At 48.8% G+C, this 21,305-nt stretch overlaps 2 protein-coding genes across 3 annotated transcripts in view; one reads left to right on the top strand and one right to left on the bottom strand.

Annotated features, from left to right (window-relative positions):
- Positions 1-8,090: 8,090 nt before the first annotated feature.
- Positions 8,091-10,940, bottom strand: PIGC (phosphatidylinositol glycan anchor biosynthesis class C). Of its 2 annotated transcripts, none has more exons than XM_032393418.1 (2): positions 10,841-10,940; positions 8,091-9,478 (listed from the first exon to the last, which is right to left on the bottom strand). In XM_032393418.1, exon 2 carries the CDS (start codon positions 9,268-9,270, stop codon positions 8,377-8,379), a length of 894 nt encoding a protein of 297 aa, XP_032249309.1. In that variant the 5' UTR covers positions 9,271-9,478; positions 10,841-10,940; the 3' UTR covers positions 8,091-8,376. The 2 variants fall into 2 exon arrangements, with proteins under 2 accessions (XP_032249309.1, XP_032249308.1); XM_032393417.1 differs by having other exon boundaries at positions 10,770-10,857.
- Positions 10,941-11,699: 759 nt separating this feature from the next.
- The window catches only part of CUNH1orf105 (chromosome unknown C1orf105 homolog), a 23,227-nt gene continuing 13,621 nt past the window's right edge, over positions 11,700-21,305 (top strand). Inside the window, exons 1-3 of the mRNA XM_032393427.1 lie at positions 11,700-11,756; positions 11,914-11,999; positions 15,222-15,312. Of these exons, the coding sequence (XP_032249318.1) occupies positions 11,700-11,756; positions 11,914-11,999; positions 15,222-15,312 (234 nt within the window). The remainder of the gene's footprint in view (positions 11,757-11,913; positions 12,000-15,221; positions 15,313-21,305) is intronic.

Genomic DNA, 21,305 nt, shown 5'->3' on the forward strand with positions numbered 1-21,305 from the left:
CATATGGTCAAGGGATTGTAGGGCTAGTCTGTGTAGGGCACAAGACCTCAGGCTGATCCTGGGTGTCATTTGAACCCGGGTGCAATTGGTGCCAGATGGTGGCAGAAAAGGCCGTTTGCCTTTCTAAGCCCCTTCCTCTGGCACTTGGGCCCCTGCATTACCCGATGGGCGTGAGGAGGCACCAGCACCCCGGTGCTGCCAGGCCCCCGGTGCTGAGGAAATGTCGGGCAGTTGGGAAGCAGAGGCTTCTTAACCACCTCTTCTCCGGGGAAGGCCCCGTTACTCACAGTGATGTATCTGGGAGGACAATGGTGTTTGGGTTTGGTTGGTGATGGCTATTGCTTCCCGAGGTAAACAGATCAACATTCATCACACCTGTGAGCTGAGAAAGAAGAAAAAAAACAAAAACAGCCCAGAGCATTAGCGTGGTCTAAGCTCGCTCGCCCTAGCGGGTCTCCCCTGTGGCTAAGCTGTCCAGAGCCTTCCCCGTGGTCAGGGGAGCGTGCCTCCTCGGGACTAAGCGTCCACAGGACCTTGGCCAAACCCTGCCTCTCATCAAAGCTTTGATCCCTTTACCCAGAATCAAACTTTCTAGAAGACGGCAAGTGGCACGGCCCCACTGATGGAAGATTGCACAGTTCTCAGGAAGTTGGTGTCATTATCCCCGAAAGGCTCTTGCTAAAATGTGCATCACCTAGAGAATTAGCACATTAATCCCATTAGCAAGCGATAGTAGCACGTTCATGATGACGTGAGGAAGCCTGCACACTCAGACCCCACCTCCCTCCTGCCCACCGACACTTGCGTCCTCCCCGCCGGCTGCCTTGAACCCACTGGGACTTTTATGATGAGCCCTTTCCCCAGCCTATGTCCGTCTTCCAAGATCCCCTAGACCGCTAGGTCCCCCTCCCCCCCCCCCTCCTCGCCACACGGTTCTGGGCTCGCCCATTCTGTGCTGCCCTCCCTGGCTTCTGGAATCCTTACCCTGGGCCCTCTGTAATCTACTTCCCCCGATCAGCAAAATGCCCTGTATCTTCAACCTGTTGTCCGGATGTGTCCTTGGCCTTCTTGCTCTGACATCACCCGCACCACCCGTCGGGGCACCGCTCCCCCTGCAGTTGTCTCTGAAGGTGGGACTGAGTGCCCACGCTTGTGCCCCACAGCCCTCCTACCGCTGAACCTGAGGGGCCGGCTCCTCTTTTCACTTTTGCTTTCAGACCATTCTTCCTCCGTCCGCCCTAAAACCCTCAGCTTTGAGCCTCAGACCATAGCACATACTACCCCTCGCGGTCGCTTTGAGCCACTAACCCCTAGTTCACGTTCCCTCGTTCCTTGACGATTTTAGCTCCTCTTCCCTGGCATTAATTCTCAGGGATTTCACAGAGGTATAAATTATCCTTCCAACATGCCAGCCCATCCATCCCGCTTCTTATTTTCTTGGCCTTCACTTCTCCAGTGATGCTGCCCCCAACTCTACCTCAGCTACTCACTCCCAGATTGATAGCCTTGTCTTTATTCTCTGCTCTTCACTTCCTGAGCTTCTAACTGCTTGGACTCCAATTCATTGATCTTCTCCCTGCCCTTCACCCCCATTACGGTTCACTCTCCTTCTTACCCAACTAAATGCCATGGCCGATCACTATAATCATGCCCATGCATGTGTACTCTTCTCCCTTGTCCTTCTCTCGATTTGATAAAACCACCACCCTGAGGATATTCAACTCTCCACCTCCTCTGCTTTGCACCCGTGTACGTGTACGTGGTCTGGAAAACACACACACACACACAACCAAACCAATTAGTTTCGCTTTAAAGTCATGATCACCACGTTCAAGTGAGCCTTTAATCCTGCTGAGCAATTACACTAACCATCCCTAGTTCATTCACTGCCCCAACTTCCTAAACTATCTCCTACCTTCTCTCTCTTCACTCCCCCAACACTTCCTCCCTTATCCTCACTCCCAGCTGATTCTTTGCCTCCTACTTCCCTAGGAAAATTGAAGCAATCAGAAAAGAACTTCCAAAAATCCCCATCACCTCATCTACCCAGTTACCATCTACCCTCTCACCAGAGCATTTCTCTCTATGTATCTGCCTTCCACTTGTTGCCATAGGTAACAGTCCTGTCCTCTGGCCAAAGCCAGGCTCCCCACTCATGCAGTAGACCCCCTCTCCTCTCAAATGCTCAAGAATATTCTCACTGTCCTCACATCAACTACTGCTTTCTATTGTTTCATTGCCATCAGCATACAAACCTGGTATCATTTCTCCCATCTTAAAAAACAAGTTTCTTGTCCTCACCTCCCCTTTCAGGTTCTGTCCTGTTTCCTGGTCCCCCTTTGAAGCAAAATTTCTAGAAAGTTGCCTGTACTTGCTGCTCCAATTCCCCTTCTCTTTTCTCTCTTAAACCCACCCCAAATAGGTTCTTATTCCCCTCCCCCACTCCACCAAAAACTGCTCTTTTCAGCACCACCGATGACTCCCTCCTTGCTAAATCCAATGCTAAATTCTGTCCTTATGTTACTTGATATACCAGATTTTCGTCTGATCACAGTTGATCACCTCCTCTCCCTCGAGTCATCTGCACTTGGTTCCCAGGACTCCAACTTCCAAATCGATTTGCTTATTCTTCTCTCCAACCTTTTAATTTGGAGTTCTTGGTCCTCTTCTCGGTTCATATCAACTTCCTTGATGATCTCTCTCCTTGATGATCTCTTGCTTGATGATAGTCTTATAGCATTTAGACACCAACAATTCCCAAATGTATATTTCCATCCCATACATTGCTCCTAAAATCCAAACTCATCAAACTCCCTACTCAACATTTCAGCCCTTATGTCTACATTTCATATCCTACATGCCTCAAACAGATTTTCTTCCCCCAAATCTCCACCCATATTCCCTTGGCCCCCAGCTCAATTGATCACATCTCTTTCTCTTTCAATTTGCTGGGGCCAAAACCCTTAAGAGTCATTTACGCTTCTCTGTTTTCATACCCCACATCTAATATGTCAAGAAGCCCTTGACTCAACTTTCAAATTTTATCCAGAATGTGACTTGTTTTTGCCACTTCTGCTATCACTCTGTTCTGAGCACCATCAACCTTTGCTTGGATGACTACAAGCATTTCCTAATGCTTCTTGCTGCTCTGGTCTTGCCCCACAGCAACCAGAATGCGCCTTCCAAAATGTATGCCAAATCACATCCCTTTTTTTCTCCAAGCGCCTCCAATGGCTCCCATCTCTGAGCAAAAGCCAGAGTCCTTTTACTAGCCTGTAGTGTCACACGTGATCTAGAACCCCACATTACCTCTTTGGCCTCGTCCTTTGTCCCCTTTGGTCACTCCACATCAGCCCCTCCTTGCTCTCCCCCAAATATGCCAGGCAGCCTGGGGTCTTCTGCCAGCACGTTTACAGCAGCTCTTCCCTCTGCCTGGAATGTTCGTCCCTTGGGAATCTGAATTATTTGCTCACTCCTTCAAGTCTTTGGTCAAATGTTACTTTTTCCATGAAACCTACCCTGACCCCCTTATTTAATACCATTGATACTTTTTCCCCCTTTTTCCCATAGCATTATCTTCTACTTATGTTTATTGTCTGTCTCCTCCTGCTAGAAGGTGGGCTCTACTAGATCGAGGACCTTTGTCCACTTTGTTCCTAGATGTACTTCAAGCACATAGAACAGTATTTGTCATACAGTTAGTGCTCAGTGAGTATCTGCTGAATGAATACATTCCTGAGGCCAAACATCATAAAATGTGAATGGCAGAAAGTGTCAGCCTGGGTGGACAATAAATATTTTGCTAGATGTTGGGGGTAGGAATAAGGGATAAAGGGGATAGTGAGGGATTTGAGAAAGCATTAAAAGCAACTGCCTACCAGTTAGCCTTTGGCCCTGGATGCAATTCAGCTTTCAGAAAATCAAAGTATCAGCCCAAACTGGCAACACAGCCTTGGGCAAGTTCCTGGCTCACTATGAGTCTCAGTCACCTCAGCTGTAAAATGAAAATAATACCTGTATTACAGGATTGTTCTGACAAGTAAATAAGATAATGCATATAAAGTGCCTAACAGTGCCAGGTACACACTGGGTGCTTGAAAATGTAGCAATTATAATCTATCAAATCCCAATGTGCTCTTTATTTCCTGAATTTATGGGGACCTCAAACGATGTAGTTATTTCTCAAACTGCAATTCATCAAGAATTCCAAGACTTTGAATTTCATTACAAAAAGGAGTATCAGTAACTTCCACAGGATGGCACTGTGTCCCAGCCCTGTTTCCCTGCGTCCAGTGCGTTTGGAATATTGCAAAATTGTGTGACTGATGCCCTCTGCTGGCTTTTCTTTGTCCTGACCTTGAGCCTTTGGCTTTTGTAGAGTGGCTCCAGGCTTCCTTGAATACGCTCAGCATGGATTCTTAAATCCACAATTGAAGCCAGCTGCTCAAAGGCTCACTCAAAAGTTTATGCCATGGTAAAGAGGCATAACACTGATACCAAGTTGGTCGCCGCACAGACCCAACGTGCTGCTATCCTCAGATCCCCGACAGCCTTCTAGCTCCCTGCCGATCGTCTCTAAGCCACATCATGCCCCAAAACGAAGCACACCCGCTGCTCCATAGCTCTGCCTTCCCCTGACCCCGTCTATCCCAACTACAACCCCTGGTGCCATTTTGGAGACACAGGCAAAGCCGCCTCCTCATTCCTCCCTCTTTGCTCTCACTTGCCACCACCACCCTCCATCCAGCCTTACCTACTGACAGGAAGCAGGGCTGGGAGAAAGGGGTGCGGAGAAGGGAGGGCTAACAGTTGCTTATGGAACCAAGCGTTTGGTTTGGGATTTTAATTCCAATGCTACGGTAACGCCTTCCCCTTTCCTTTCCCACACGCACCATAATATTCTCTGAAAAAATCCAAGTCCTTAATATTCTGCTTGCACGCTTTCAGCATAGCTTAAATTTAAGAGACTGGCTGCATCACTGTCCTTTAGTGAGGAGTAGCTTTCCCAACAAGTGTCACACCAGGTCATACCCATCATCATCATCATCTGGGCCTGCATCCCTGTCAGCAGCAACAGGCAGCATGCCCTAAGGGAGCCTCATCATCCCTCAGGGAGTACCACGTACGAGCTTGGGATTTCTTCACATTTTCTTACAAAGTGTTTACGGCTTATTTGTATTTTTTCCCAAAACTTTTTGGAATCCATTTATGTTCTTGGTCTGGGGAACTTCTTGGAGTTACAGGCAGAAAGTGTATAAACTTGTATTTTCATTTGTCTGAAACTTGTCCGGCTCGAATTTCCAAGGGTGTCCTCTCCCACTCATGACTTGGTAAACAAATCAACATTCACTTTGGCCCTTTTCAGTGTTATAGGTGATGACTCTGTATCTCTGTTGAGCCTTCCTTCCAGGGCATGGTGTTCAATTCTCTAATGTGTTTTCATAGGGCATTCTTTCCCTTTGGTTATCATTTTGATTTTTTAATTCTCCTTCTGTGATCCATCTCTAATTCCACCATAGCCTGGTTATGAGGCAACCAATCCTATACAAAGAATTCCAAGTACAACAGCACGAGATTCTGTTTAGATTTCAATACCCTTCTAGAATATGCCCAGAATTTGGAGCCAATGTCCTCCAGATGCTACATTTGGAACACCTTAGCCTGAGTGTACCATCTCAGGCACCTCAAACTTAATGGGTCCCATTCTTATTTTCTTATCTACTTCACCTCCAAACCCGTTCTCACTTCTGTTTTTTCATGGAATAGTGAATGGAACACAAATCCGCTCAAGACAGAGGCCCCAGTCATCCTCCAGTCCCTTCCATTTCCCAACACGAGTCTCCCAAGATCTCGGAGAATCTCTCTAATCAGACCCCTCATCCCCACGCCCACCGTTGTCCCCACCCTTCGTCCAGAGCTCACTCTTCACTATTGAGCCACAGAGCTCCCCGCCTCGGCCTCTCTAGCTCAGCCTGAAAACTGAGCTGTATCATATTTGTGCATAACATTGTGTTTGGTGGGAATCTTATATCCCTTTCCTAAACCTTAGTTTGTGTTGACTATAGGTTACGATAATTCAAAGGATTCAGCACTTTCAGACCTCAAGCCCTCTCCCCACGGCTTGTCTATTCTGTGCTTCTGTCCCCTGCCAGGATGAATCCGTTCCCTGCGCGCTTTGAACATACTGTTCATTCCAGTTGGAATATCCTTTTTGCCACCTTTCTACCTGAATTGAGTTGGCTGCCCCACCCTACCCCCTCACATCCAACCCTCAACTCCCCATCGCCCGGCCACCTCCACACTGAACTACAACCATCAACCTGAAGAGATCAGGCCGTGGGGGGCTCCGCATACTACATACAGTGTGATGGAGAAGGGCTGAAAATGACAGCACAGACCCATTAATTCATCCCATTGAAACTACTCTTGAAAGTGGATCAAATTTGGAGAACTTTCTGCTCATTGACATGGATGCAGCTGCTACGTGAGTTCCCTGAAGTTGATAATCAGAAACCCATTCAAATAAGGCAAATGTATTAGGATAGAAAGAAATAAAGCACAATTTTATACGGTTCTTTCCTACCTTCAGCCATTGACACCTGGCCCTGTTCCTGATGTGAACCATATAGCAGCTAGGCGCCAGTTCTGGCCGCTCTCGAGGCACGGGAAGACCACAGCCAGCACAGGCAGCGGATGGGCGCTTTGAGCTCAAGTCAGTTTCCAAGACCGTCTCTTGCCTTGAGCCAGTGTCCTTGGGGCTGCGAAAAAAATCCAACGTGCCTTAGGGAAAACCACCCATTCTAACCAAACACTATACTCATCAGTCCAAATTCAAATCAGAAAAAGAAGGATGTGAGGTGACAGTACTGATGACACTAGTTCAAGACACTGAGAAATCTATGTTCGGAGAAAAAACAGCAGAACTCCTTCGGAAGATGACTACCTCTGATGAAATTTCTGACTTGAGGCTAGTCTCTAGTGAGATGGTTCAGGGACTTGCCCCAAATGAGTTATTTCGTGAGATACCAACTACTCTGGGAGGCACCAGATGCATTTTGTACTTTGTCCTCTTCCAGTCTTCCTACAGATCAACTTTGTGACAGTAACCGCTGACACGAATGTAGGGCTACGTGTCTAGGGTTCTTCGGAGCTTTCTGCACAGATCTCGGTTATCACAACTCCCACGGTAATACTTCCATTCCCACTTCACAGATGAAAAACAAGACACCGAGCAGTTGCATAATCAGCCCATTATCTAATCATTTACTCCCTGCTTAGATAAGCTGGATTGCTCCCAATGACCCGCAGTATAAAGCCCAAATTCCTGTCACTCAAACCTCCATTCCAACTTTTCCTCCAATCCCCATAACCCTGAACCCCCATGAAACACTTCCTCACCTCTGTGCTTGCCCGAACAACAGATGTGGCACAACGGCGGGCTCAGGGTGCATCCAAGTGTGGTTTCTGTCCAGATTTAAATGTGACAGAATTTACCAGATTTCACATGAAAAATCACATTTGCAGTACTGAGATTTCATTTCGGATTTTACTCAGAACTTTCTCCGGATCTGCAGCCAGGCCTACGTTCTGGCTAGAAACCCTCAGCTGGAGCGGTGGCTGCCCTCGCTGGCCAGGGCACGCTCCATCCAGCTTTCAGCTGCCATTCGTCACACAAAGTCTGCTGGCTTCACTTGTTCGTATTACTGACCTGGTTCCTAAAGGCCTTTGCCACCTTGCCCTAAAACCATCTTTTACCTAAATCCCGCCTAACCTCCAAGACCAAGCTCAAATGCCACCTCCTCTAGCAAATAGTTCCTAACTACTTCAGCCTCTCTGAATGCCCTGGCATTCTGATTATGTATTACGAACATCACACTCTCCCTTGTAGTGTGTCCATGCTTCACTGAGAACGAAGGAGAAACTCGGGAGTCAAGGTGAAGTGACAGCATCCAGGATTCTCGCATTTGAGCTCTAGATAAATAAAGGCAGAGCGAAGTGACTTTACACATAAACACACATATTTTTATTCTCTCTTCACTCTTCACGCCCCGTCAGCCTTCTGCTTATAGAAAACTCGTGAGACAACTTAATGGATGTGTTATTTTTTTTAATAAACAGAAACCACATCACTTTGTTACAGCGGATGACAGGCAAGAATTCAAGAGGGCCCCAGGAAGCTTTTTCATCCACAAAATAACAGAAAGGGCAAGCACCTTCACCACCCACGCCTTTGGTTAGTTTTTTCTTTTGATCTCTGTTACCCGACCCACATTGGTACGTTGCTTCCAGAATGGGATTCTTGTAAGATTCAAATCTTATACTAGTTAGAAGTATAGTCTATCAGCTTGCCTTAATAACAGAATGGAAGTCTCTAACTTAGCTGAGAAACCTGGACAAGTCTTCTTTGATTTCGGCCTCATCCCAAGGCCCATGAATGTTTTCTTTAAAAAGCTGCAGGCGAATGAGGTAGAAAGGGCAGAGACAAGAGATGGAAACCAGCAGAAGGGCAAAAAGAACGGCTCCCACAGCACTGATGGACAGCAGGCCTCCCAAGGCTGAAAATGCAAAAAGCAGCGTGACTCCCACGTAGCTGCGGGGAGTACACGCCTTCAGTTTCTTCTGTAACATAGGCCACAGGGCAAAAATCTGGATGGCAAATGTCACCATGATGAAGGCATGCAGGGACCGGGGCAGGCGTGACGCGAGGCAGACAGAAGCAAAGATGGCCATGTTCAAGGACAGCGTGCTGGATACAATGGCGGCATTGGCGCCATAGTCAAAGAAAATGAGGTGGCCTAAGAGCATAAAGACCGACATGGCATAGATGGTATCCGTGCTGACAGACTCCGTCAGGGTCTTCAGCACTGGCGAAAAACCGTATGTAAAAGTAATGAAAACGAGGGCGCTCTTCAGGTCAGCCCACCGGGTCCTCCCACTCTTCTTCCGTCCTTCACCTCCGTCAATGAGATCGAACAAAACATAACCAATCAGTGAAGAAGCCAGGCCAGTCCCAAAAAGCCACTGGGGGGCCAGAAGACCCTCGTCCATATACCACCAGATAACGACAAAAACACAGACACTGCACAGCTGCTGTACCACCACGCTGGACTCAAATACCACAGCCCAGTACTGGTATTTCCGGGCGTAGATGTTTTTCCGGAGCTCTTCCAGGAAACGCCGGTCCACATAGTTATCAGGAAAGGGCTGTCGTTCATACAAGACCTTCTGCCACTTGGCCTCCTTCGTGTCAGTTCCAGGTTGGGCACACATGATCCTCTCCCTCAAACGCAGGCCGGTTCAACCTCCCTTGCACAAGTCCATGTGGTTCTCATTCTTTATAAAGTTTTGAAATAAGACCTCTCTAGAAATTCCATGCTGTGTTGTGGTTGGTATTGTTCCGAGTTTCAAAGGCAGCAACCCAGGCCAGGCCTGCAGTAGATGAGTTTGCTCTCTGAGGCAGGACAATACAGCCAAGTTCCTAGAAAAAGAGAGACTATGAACGTATGAAAGCTGTGAAACGTCAATGGAAGGACTGAGTTAAAATCAAACCAACTCAGTTTATTAAAAGTTGGAGCAAGAGGCGCCTGGGTGGCTCAGTTGTTGAGCGTCTGCCTTCGGCTCAGGTCATGATCCCGGGGTTCCGGGATCGAGCCCCGCATCGGGCTCCCCGCTCAGCGGGAAGCCTGCTTCTCCCTGTCCTGCTCCCCCTGCTGTGTTCCCTCTCTCTCTCGCTGTGTCTCTGTCAAATAAATAAAATCTTTAAAAAAAAAAAAAGTTGGAGCAAAATATATGTGGTGGCCATTTTATAATTAGGGACATTAACATTTCATTTCAGACTTTAAGTTATAATCCCATGGATAATAAAAGACATCTGTTAGCTATTACTGAGTACCTACTACGTGCTGAGTCCACAGCTTCTTTCATTTAATCCCCACCTTTCAAGTTAACATTAGCTCCACTTTAATTAGTAAAAAAACAAAAACAAAAACAAAAAAACCTGAGACTCAAATTTCTTAGGTAACTTTAGCCCAAATTAACAGTGGTAAACAATGGCGCCAAATTCAAACCAAAGTCTGACCCCAAAGCCTGGGCCTCACATCATGTCTACCTCTAAACCAGTTAACTCAGGGGTTCACATATCCCTGAGGTCTGTGGATGGGCTTCAGAGCATCCAAAAACCCTCCCTGTCACTGTATCCTTGTAGCTGCAATTAGTGCAAATTTCTAGGGATAGGATCCAGAGCCTTTATTTATTGAGATCTCAAAGGCATCTATTATTTTAAAAAAAGGTACCAGTCTAAAGACCACAGTAAACTGCACAATACAAAAAGGTATGAGCTCTACGGTTTACTCGGCCAAAACCAAGGACTCAGAAAAACTAAAGATTTTTAATCCGTTAACTGAGCTTAACATCATTTAAAGGGTTATCATTCTACTTCTACAGGGGAAACTCTCACGAGGTTTTCTCCTTTTTCACAATGAAAATACCGGGGTCATCCAGCAAGACTGCGAAGAAAATTCTTACTGCCCGACCTTATTTCTTCCATGGAGACCACGATAGCTTTTGCTGGACAAGCGAGACCCTCTGGGAGACCCCTCACTGCAGCAGGGACCCCAGCCCAGGGAGCTCCCGGCCGCCGCCCGGGCTGGAGGGTCCGCGGAGCCGAAGAGCGCAACGCCGCTCCGTGGGGTCCGGCAGGTGTCCCCGGGGGCGCCCTACTCAGCCTCCCGGGCCTCCCCCGCCCGCCGCCGCCCCTCACCGCCCCTCACCAGCCTTGGGCCTGCGGGAGATGGCCGAGGAGAAAGAGGCCCGGAAACACCGCCTCCCGCTCGGAACCCACCTGCCCGCAGTTCCTGGGGCTGCGCAGCCGGGGGAGGGCGGTCGCCCGACTCCTTCCCCATCCGGGGCGCCGGGGTCGCGGCGGCGGCCGAGCACTTCCGGGTCCGCCCCCACCTCCGCGGCAGGAGCGCCCTTCCCCGGCTGGCGGGACTGCGAGGTCGCTGCTGCCCCCTCCCGGCGGCTCGGAGGCCCTCCCGGCTCCTCTAGGGAGGGCGCAGGCTCAGAGCCAGGAAAAAGCAAATGCCCGACAGAAAGACGGGATTTGGCATCCGACCGCCAGGGATAGAGGCTGGGCTGTTAAAGAGAGATTATAAAGCCTACTTTATTGAGCTTCTGTTATTAAGTCGGGCGCTCAACTGGGGACTTCCCCTGCATCCGTGAGTTCACTGGACACCAATTCAGGAAGTACCTGCAAATACTGTTTTAGGGGCTCCTGGTACCGCAGTGACTGGAACAGACAAAAATCCCTGCTCTCCTGGAGCCTTCTGTCTTGTACATTGACCTGTAAAGTGATGATACCTTCATAGAGGACAGAACTGAGGCTCAGAGAGGTTGTGAGTCGTCCAAAGCCACCAGCTGGAAAGTGAATCAACGGAGATAAACATCCAGTTGTCTGTAGGTTCAAAGTGTGGTTCTTTCCTCTTTGCTGCCTAGAAGGAATTGGGGTGGAGGGCCCTGTGACCGAAAACAGTCTGAGACCGAATAGGAGGTTGCTAATATTCAGCTGACTTCATAGATGCATAAACAGATGGAAGTAATAAAGAAGCAAAGGGATAGGTATAGTAGAACGCAAGATAGAGTGGGCACAAAAGTCAGAAAACCTGAATCCACTTATTAGCTGTGTGACTTGGCAAATCACAATGTCTGAGCTTCGATTTCTTCATCTGTTAAGTGGAGAGAACTCTATTTGCTCTTGGGTACTTTACAGGGGACTCAAAAGGCTCAAATCATAAAAATGTTTTGTAAAGTGCTGGCTTTTATATAGCTGCCATTAGCTTACTTTGGTCATTGTTTTGATGGCAGTTCTCAAATGCAATCAATTCTGCAAAATGATTTCTTTCCATTTTTCTCCAGGTTTCTGTTCCAACATTTGGCAAGATTCCTTGGCTTAGTGAGGCCAGCCTCATAAACAAGCCATTAGTGCTCAGCATCCCCAAAAGGTAACAGCTCAGCCACTGAGTGCAAAGGTTGCAAGAAAGACATCACAGAAGATGATTTCTGGGGGCAATTATCAGGGGCAAATCTGGTCAGTTGAGAAACCCAAGATGAGTGTTCAAAAACCAGAAATGGCCCGGGTTTCTCAGACAAAAGTGGGCACTGAGTATAGGCTTGGCAGGGGGATGAGATCTCAATTAACCTCCCTCTCTACAATCACCACTCAACAATACAAAAGGAGTGTGTCCCTGGATGCTGCCTATCCAATCACTTCCAATTTGAAACTTACTAATTTTAACCATCAAAAGTCTAGAACCATAAATTCCTGTCTTTAGAGAGTAGTGACTGCCCGTATGTCCCTTTGAGACAATCTCCTCCAATCTCACCAGTCCCGCTACTTCCAGACAAACTGCTATGGAACATGATTCTGTGTTTCAAAACTGGAGGTGTTTGTGTGTTAGTAGCGTTTTAGTGCTGACACTCGAAATAACTGGGCTTCCTCATTCCTCCTCTACTTTTGGTCCCCGGCTGTGGTGATATAGCCTGCTCTGGGGAGGGGAAATGGAAAGAAGGGGGAATGTGAGGTAATGTGGGGGCAAATGGGAGAAATCAGAGGGGGAATAGGGAGACACATACCCTCCTGCCCATAGATAAGTGAGTGTCCGTGAGGGACGCTCTCCCCAGGTCCCCTCTCCAATAACATAGATGTTTGCTTTATCAGCTGCTCCTTTTAAAAGCCACATTCTCAGTAAACAGCTAGACAGATTTGTATATTTTCAGAGCACCTGTGAAGTGCTTGTTGCTCTTTTCTGCTATTTTTACTTAACTTTGTATCTAAACTCTAGCTCACCATCTAGCTAATGTGAAATGGTTAGTGTTTGACGTCTAAGTAGAGTAACAGCTTGCTATCCCATCTTAGCCCTGTTCCCATTAGACCTGCCCCTGCAGCCAAGAGTAAAGCGTCACTGGGCATGGTGCTCTTGTTCCCTGACTGTACAGTTTTGGGGTCGGGGGTAGGGAGGGGGAACAGGACAGGGGCTTGAAGAAGGCAGACCCAGAATACAACTGCGTAGCCCCAGAACACAGCCAGTCCTGGAGTATCAGAAAGGACAGACTATTGATAGTCAGAAGGGAAGGGGTAGTTTTCCCTCTGGCCAGCTAACCTTGAGCTAGTCGTAAGGAGAAATTACCTCAGTGGTCAGTGGAGCTCTACTCATTTCTAAATAGAGTATCTGGGCAGCAATCTCAACCGTTGTGAAGAGAAACCGCACTTCTCTACCTCAAAAGACACTGGACACGCACCAGGGTGGTGCCTGGAGCTTGCCGGGAGACAACATAGGAATGCAAAGTCTTTTCAAATGATGGTTTCTTTAAGTATCGACAATTCTTAATGACTAGAAACTCTTCATCTGGCTTAAACTCTGGGTTCCAAGCTCTTTGTTTTGGCAAAACCTTTTTCTCAGACCTCAGTAAGAAAGTTATAAATGTGCTTTAAGTATTACCTGGTTTTGGGCAAGTAGTTCTAACACAGAACAGTCTAAAACACAAAAAGAAACATTTAGTGAAATGTACTCAGAGCACCCCCAACTACAAGCCCCTGTACACATGGACAGGGCTAGATGAGTGAGGCCCACCTCTGAACACTGGGGCCTCCACAGACCTCCTTCCTTCAAAGAAGACTGCCCTGCTACATGGAAGACACACTCATCATCAGTCTTAAAAGCCCACAGGTCACACTGAGGCCCTGTTGATTTGAGATTATTGAGTGCTGAAGCAGCTCGAGAGTGGCCTCTGGTCTCCCTAGGTCAGCATTTGGGTGTCAAGTCCAAGGCAGGCTGTTCACAAATCAAAGATAAAGGCAGTGAAGGGGCTGGGTCAGACCCACTGCCCCTGTTCTACCAGGGCCCAAGGAAATGGTGAGGAGAAATGAAACTGTAAATGCCTCAGGAATACCAAACTCCTTTCACATGCCTGAGTTATAAATGAACAATGAACAATGAAATCTTTCCTCATTAGAGAGGAGAGGTGTTCCTGGCATGCCAAGTTTCCATTTCTGGAATGCCAGGGGCATGCAGAGTGTTGCACACACAAGCAGTTTATGATGACCAGGCCCCCTGAATGCCTTGGCCCCTTATATTGTAATAAAATGAACCACAACAGCTGTGAGGCAGGTCACACCCTGTGAGGAGAACTGATATTGTCCTGACTAGAAAGAAAGAATGTTCCAGAGTGGTTGGAGGAAGAATATGTTCCATGGGAAGAAATGAGTGGATTCAGTGTCCAAGGACACAGACTCCCAAGAAAGCAGACCAGGCATGAAAAAAACCTGCACTTATTAAATATGAATAACTTCTACACAGGTCTTTTCAAGGAGATCTGGTTGCATTTCACCCATTACACATTTATGAACAACTTTTTTCCTGCCTTAATTTGTACAGTGTCTCCCAACAATTCACAACTGGCATTGGTTAGTTCAAAACAAAAGGACAGAGAAGCCAGAATCACTTAAGAGGGCAAAGCCATCCTTTGGAAGCTGCCAAATGGTCTGTGCCCTTCAGGACTGGGGTGGGAAACAACTCTTTGGAGTGTCCCCTGGTTATCTCTCTTGGAAAGGAAAAAATTTTTCTCTGCCCTTCAAGTTTCTTCTGGCTGGTCTAAGAAACAAATTGACATGAGACACATTACTAAGAGAAAATCAAATTTAATTTTGTACATACAGGAACCCACATGAGATTCCAAAGACAGTCATGCCAAATGTCACATCTATGTCATCCTGAACTAAGTAAGGAGAAGGGGGCAGGGGTTGGCGACTTCAAAGGGAAGGAAAACAATTCACAGGAAGAATGGAAAGAGTTAATGTTTGGTAAACAAATGTTTGCTGGGCCATCCAGAAACAATGGGACACAGAGATGAATTTCAACAGACTTTGCGGAAGTTCCTCCCAGTCTACCTTACCTAGTTGATATTGTATTACATATAATCTATGGGATAGCTCTCCTCCTGGCGCAGGTCCTCTATCTAAATTCTTTTAGGCAGTTAAGGGGAAGGTCAAAGTTTCTTCCTGAGTCTTTTGGGCCTTGATTGTTTTCGGCTCAAAATAATCTGCAGGCCAGAGTGGTACATCTTGGGCCTGTTCGTTTTGACCCCTACATCTCTGAAACAACCAAGGGCTTGGCTCTTCAAACCAGAGACTGTGGTTCTAACTTGCTTTGCTTTGATTACTTCAGATATCCTCATGCCTCTGCCACTTTTCTGATTTCATCCAAGAAGGATAGGAATTTGCCTATTTTGTTTCAAGCTCCAGATGTCTTATCTAAGGTACACAATTTTATTTTTTAATTGAAAAGAAACCCATAGTGGTTCCAGGATGACACTGAATGTAAATGTAACGGTGTTTCCTATCTCTTAGCAGAGCTGTGGGCCTGGAACATCATCATTGTTCCATAGATAGTTGTTGAATGAAAAGAATGAGCATCGCAGGCTCACCCAAGCTCACATGCACTAGCACTAAGAATAAAGGTTACAATCATCAAAAAGTGAAAACAAACAAACACAGTCCTCTTGAGAAATAGGCCCTGAGGCCTTCAGGGACAGCTGCTCAGCCTGTGTCCTGAGCCAGTCCTAGCTTCTGGAGCCTCTGACCCTGTCCCATCACCAACCCTGGATCCCTTATGTCTCCCACGTACAAGATCCTACACCTGTGGAATTTCCTATTGTCCTCCTATCCCCTCCACCTCCAGAAATCCACCGTGACTGGTTCCTGGGTGACACTCCTTACACCGCAGCGCCCAGAGGGTTCCCGATCTTAGAGGTGCCGGGGAAGTCAGCAGTGCGGGAGACAGAGGGAGGGAACCCCCCGGGCGGACGTGCAGTTTCTTAACTGAGAAGTACACAGGGCGGCTGCTGGTGGGCCTGGGCGGCGTTCCTAAACACTGTCACAGCGCCCCGCTCCCCGCTCGTGGGGACGCCCCATCGTGGGGACAGCTCCGCTTTGCGAGCCACCAGGGGGCCGGCCGTCGTGACAGGAGGTAGACCCCTGCTTAGGGAGGCCTTCCGTGGTTTAGCGTCGATAGGGAGAGGGGCGAGTCCGACGCACCTCCACGAACAGGTGCGCGGACCGCACAGCTGCACAGCGGTCGCGCGAGGCGGTGGGCGGGACAGGAGGGGTGAGCGGGGAGCCCCAGGGAACGGTTCCAGAGGAAGCGGCTCCCGCATGCGATCTGGAAGGTATTTCCACAGCGGAGGGAAGCAGCAGGGGAGCAAAGACGCGGAGCCTGAGCGTGCAGGAGGGCTTGAAAACAAGGAATCAGGCCGCAGCTGCGGGCTGACGGGGAACGGGACCGCGCGGGTGGGTGGGCCCAGCCCGAGCGCTGAGGGCCCCGGGGGCCGGGAGCAGCGGGGAGAGATGTTCCAGGTTTTCAGCGCAGAACAGTTAGGGGCAGGGCTGTGCTTGAGTCACGGCACTAATCCCCCAACCCCGGGACAGGCTTGTAGGTGCGAGTGCCCCCGTAACGTGCACCGAGGGGGCTGAGCCCGGACAGGATCCGCCGGGCAGTTGCTGCAGAACCAGCTGGAAGCCTTCCGGTCACTGTCTCTTTGAACTTCCGATTTAGACAGGCTCTCCCATGCCACCGAGCACCTCCTCATCCCAGGTGAGCTCTGAGTCTCAGTGCATCGTGCCTTCCGAGGCATTAAGACTCTAGGCCCCAGACCCGCTGGGCAGGAGGCGGCGGGAGAAGAAAGCATTTATTTAATAACGGCCAGGGCGAGTTCGAGAGGCCCATCTTCCGCAGGGCTTAGAGTTTCATGGCTGCAATACTCCGGGTGACCATTAGAGAGCAGCCAAGAGCAAGAGCTTCCCGGGGCTTGGCCGGTAGGCTGAGCCAAGGACGCCAGTCTCTGGGCAGGCCCAGGAATCCGCCCGTCGTTACTCCTGCAAGGGAAGGAGAGCTCCGGGACCTCGCCCTCACCCTCAGCGCGCCGGGGCCTGATCCTCCACCTCTCTCTCCCCCTCTCTGCGCCTGTGTGTGAAAAACAGTTGCCCCTGCAGATAGGAAAGGCAAGCAGGTGAAGAGAAGGCAAGAGTTTACCTTTGCCATCTTAGGGTGTTTGGCCGCGCCAGAGAATTAATTGATGTAAGACAGATTAACGGTAGAAAAGCATACACGTGTATTTAATGTAAACAAAGAGAGGCAATGGTGGGAAAGTCCCTAAAACAGACGGGGCGGCTAAAGGAAGAGAAACATTATTTTAACAAGGTCTGGGGGTGCAGATTTGCACAGAGTTGGCTGTGACCACGAAGGCCTGCTCATGGACCTGGTGAGGTAAACGCGGGCTCAGCAGGCACCTGCTCCTTTCTGGAAAGAAACTGTGCTGTATCTGGTGGGAGTGGAGTGCACTGTGGACACCCTATCTCTTCCTTTATCCTCTAAATCAGGGACCCGCCAAAAGGCTGCCTCTGAGCACAGGTGCGAAGGTCCCGCCACTTGGCTCCCTTCCCCTTCCCAGTCACAGGTCAGAGGGCAGGACTTTGAGCACTCACATTCCAAGTGGCCTTCCTGCCCTGCCCAGGCGCCGTCCTGTGGTAGAGGCAGGTGTCTGGGTGTCTGCAGCACTGTTCACCCACGGACAGAGAGACAGAAAGGAAACTGAGGCTCGGAGACTGAAAGACGGGGAGAGGAAGACAAACAGCCACAAACGCAGAAGCTGAGAGAGACACAGAGAGGTAGGTGGGGCACAGAATACAAAAAAAAAGGAAACAAGAGGAAAGGCAGAGCTGACAAAGAGGAAAAAAAGAAAATGAACACAAAGAAATGGAGCCTCGACACTGCGCCGTTTAGACATCTGCCCTGCGGAGCGGCTCCTTCGTCAGGAAGGACGTTCACCGGCCAGTGACAGGCATGGACTCCTCCAGATGTCACGAAACAGCCCCGGGCGCTACCAGGTGGCACAAGGGAGGCCCCGCGGTGACAGGCTCGCAGCTTGCCAGCAAGGCGGCGCGGACGGGGGCCACATGGGGCCTGCAGCTGGAGACGCTGGGACCCCTTGGCCTACTTGCCGGGTTGGGTGTCGCTGAGCAAGAGCTACTCAGGAACTAATGGAGTCGAAAACGCTGCCGCATTCCCTCGGCTCCTGCCCGCACCAATTCTCTCCTCTCTTTGATCTGGGTTTCTTGTTCCAGTCTCAGGAGTCAGAGTCTGGAGGAGAGCAGGACTTACCTCGCTCTCAGCGGACCTGTGACAAAGAGCTTTGCCTAAAGACGCTGCAGGGGCCCAGACGTGGCTGGGAAAAAGCACAGGAGGGCAACCCCCCATTGTCTCACCACCAAGAGCTTGTTTCCTTATTTCTCTCTCGCTGGCTCTGCTTTTGACAACCCATGACCACCACAGAAACTACCCTGCCTACTCCCCAGTCCTTTTCCTCTATCTATTGACCAGACCCATGTAACTGCAGATACGATTTTATTTATTTATTTTTTTAAAGATTTTATTTATTTATTTGACAGAGAGAGAGAGACACAGTGAGAGAGGAAACACAAGCAGGGGGAGTGGGGAAGGGAGAAGCAGGCTTCCCGCGGAGTGGAGAGCCTGATGCGGGGCTCGATCCCAGGACCCCGGGACCATGACCTGAGCTGAAGGCAGACGCTTAACGACTGAGCCACCCAGGCACCCCTGCAGATACGATTTTAAAAGGGAGGTAATAATGACCACCACTGATCTGACGGTAATAAAACCCAAGTTTAATAAGTCTGGACGGTAAATGCATGGCTGTTGATAACACTTTGTGCAGGTTTGAAATGTTTCTGAGTCAACTGTATGAGTATTTAAAAAAAACACTATATTCAGCTTTATTCTTTAATGGAGATGGCTGGTATTTTCAGATCGCAGGAAAATGTGTAATTTTCAAAGGGTTCTTTTTTGGAATATTGAAAATAGCTCTCTGATCACCACTTTTTTTTCTAAGGGATATAAGAATCATTATGCCCTCATATGGATCCTATGAATCCACTTTCTCCCTGAGGAAAGGTAATCTTCTTTTGACCCTTTATCCAAGGAAGTTTCTGGCTCACTGAAACTAAATACATGTATGGTTGGACAAATCTCTTAACCCTTCTGGGTCACAATTTGTTTGTTGTGTTCACTGAAAGGATTGAACTAGAGGTGACCCACGAGGTGTCTCTCACTGAAGGCAGGAGTGGAAAGGAGGAAAGGAACAGAGGTGTCAAAGGGCAGGGAGGATGGAGGCAAATTTGTCAGTGCTCCTCAGCATGCTCATGAGGGCTATTTTTAAAATCACCATCTGGTGCTTTTACATTTTCAGTTTTTGTTATGTGGAGAGGTATGTGTGTATGTGTGTGAGACAGAGAGAGAGGTGGAGAGAGGGAGAAGGAGAGAAACATGTTTCTCTGTTTCTTTATCAAAGATTCAAGAAGGCCAAGGACTTGGGCCATGAGCCAGACCTTATGAACCTCAGCAGGTATTAACCTCAAATATTAAGACGTCTCCCATCGTGACATGTGAAGAGCAGACTGGCTTCTGGCCCGGCTGAATTGTGCGTCGTACCTTGGCTGGCCTACAAAAGGTTGCTCTCACTTTCTCGTCACAACTGCCATCTGCCACCCTGGGGACAGCTGCTTGGAAAATGAGAACCCCACTACCATGTCAGAGTTGCTTTTCTTGGTGGCTCTGACTCTGCAGATGATACCACCAGGGGCCTGTGCTCTGAAGCCCCAGCCAGTTCACTTGCCATCCCTGCTACTGCCGCTGAGCCAGCCTTGGAGAAACCAAGAGTGAGCAGCAAGTGCTGCAGGAGGGGAAGACCTTTGGTTCCAGGCTGGGAAAGAAAGCAAGGCAGTGGGTGGGGGGACGTGGGGGAAGCGGAGGTCTACAGAACATGGAATCCCAAATTGTTTGCTTCGATTTCCTTGTACACACATAAGTATATGTTACGTGTGATAGTTTAAAATGCTTACAATGGGGGCACCTGGGTGGCTCAGTTGGTTAAGTGTCTGCCTTCGGCTCAGGTCATGATCCCGGGGTCCTGGGATTGAGCTGCACGTCGGGCTCCTTGGTCAGTGGGGAGTCTGCTTCTCCCTCTCCCTCTGCCCCTCCCCCTCAGCTCGAATGCCTACTGTGTGCCAGATTCTTGATGGGCTCTAGGGATGCAAAGATGTTTGAGATGTGTTTTTGCTTTTCAAGAACTCCCAGCCTGGTGGAGGAAATAAACACATTTAAAAAAGAAAGAAAGAGAGGAAGGAAGGGAGGAAGGAAGGAAGGAAGGAAGGAAGGAAGGAAGGAAGGAAGGAAGGAAGAAAGAAAGAAAGAAAGAAAGAAAGAAAGAAAGAAAGAGAAAGAGGAAAGGAAAAAAGAATAACAGGACAAAATACAACAAAACGCTATACCAAGTCTGTGATGGAATCAGAATGGCAAGCACCCAAATCAGGTTCAGGGTGTGCAAAATGATAAGAGGGCCAGGAAAAAGACTTTTTGAGAAAGTAATAGCGAAGTTATGTCTTAACAGATGAGGAGTTAACAGAGTTGGCCAGGACGATATATAAAACATTTTGTCTTCAGGTCCCACAGGATGGCAGTCGGATGGTTATGCAACTCGGGAGTCACATCTGCAGCCATCATTAACCTGGCAAGATCCTGCATGCACCCTGAAGGCCTCTCAGATATGTCTGTTGCTTGATTTGCAATGAACTCTTACTCATGTAGAAACCAGAAATCTGGAAAAGGAGAAGGAATCCACTACAGGAAAAACAAGAATCTGCGGTAACTCCACCAAAACCAAATCTGCCCAAGGATCCTCCCACTGCCACCTCCACCTGTCTATGCCTTCTGCATTCTTTCAGACTCAGTGTAAATGCCACTTCTCAAAGCTTCTCCTAATCCTGCAATGGGACGTAGTCTCTCTTTTCTGGAGGCCCAGAAATACCGTTGCTGCTTCTGTGATATCTAGTGCATCCAGCCTTGGATGACAGTTTCAGAGATGTATCTTAGTCTCAGAACTCACAGAGGTGAGGGATGGGAGGAGGAGCCAAACCCCGGGAGATACCATCCCCAGGAGATCAGGGAAGATCTGGCAGAAGGTAGAATCTGCCAAAGGCCCAGGAGTCTCTGCCTCTCTGACCTCTCTGCCCACTCCCCACACCAGACAGCTAACCTCGGTTACCTGATGCCAATGCGCTAGGTCATTCTTCCGCGGTGCCACGGTGTTTCCCAGGGGTTGGAATGTCCTCACCCCACCAACACCTACCCAAGCATTGCCGGCTCCAGTAGCCCTTCTCAGACCCTTCCGTCTATGCCCCC

This window comes from Phoca vitulina, unplaced genomic scaffold, assembly GCF_004348235.1.
Source record: "Phoca vitulina isolate PV1807 unplaced genomic scaffold, GSC_HSeal_1.0 scaffold73, whole genome shotgun sequence".
NCBI classification, from domain to species: domain Eukaryota; kingdom Metazoa; phylum Chordata; class Mammalia; order Carnivora; family Phocidae; genus Phoca; species Phoca vitulina.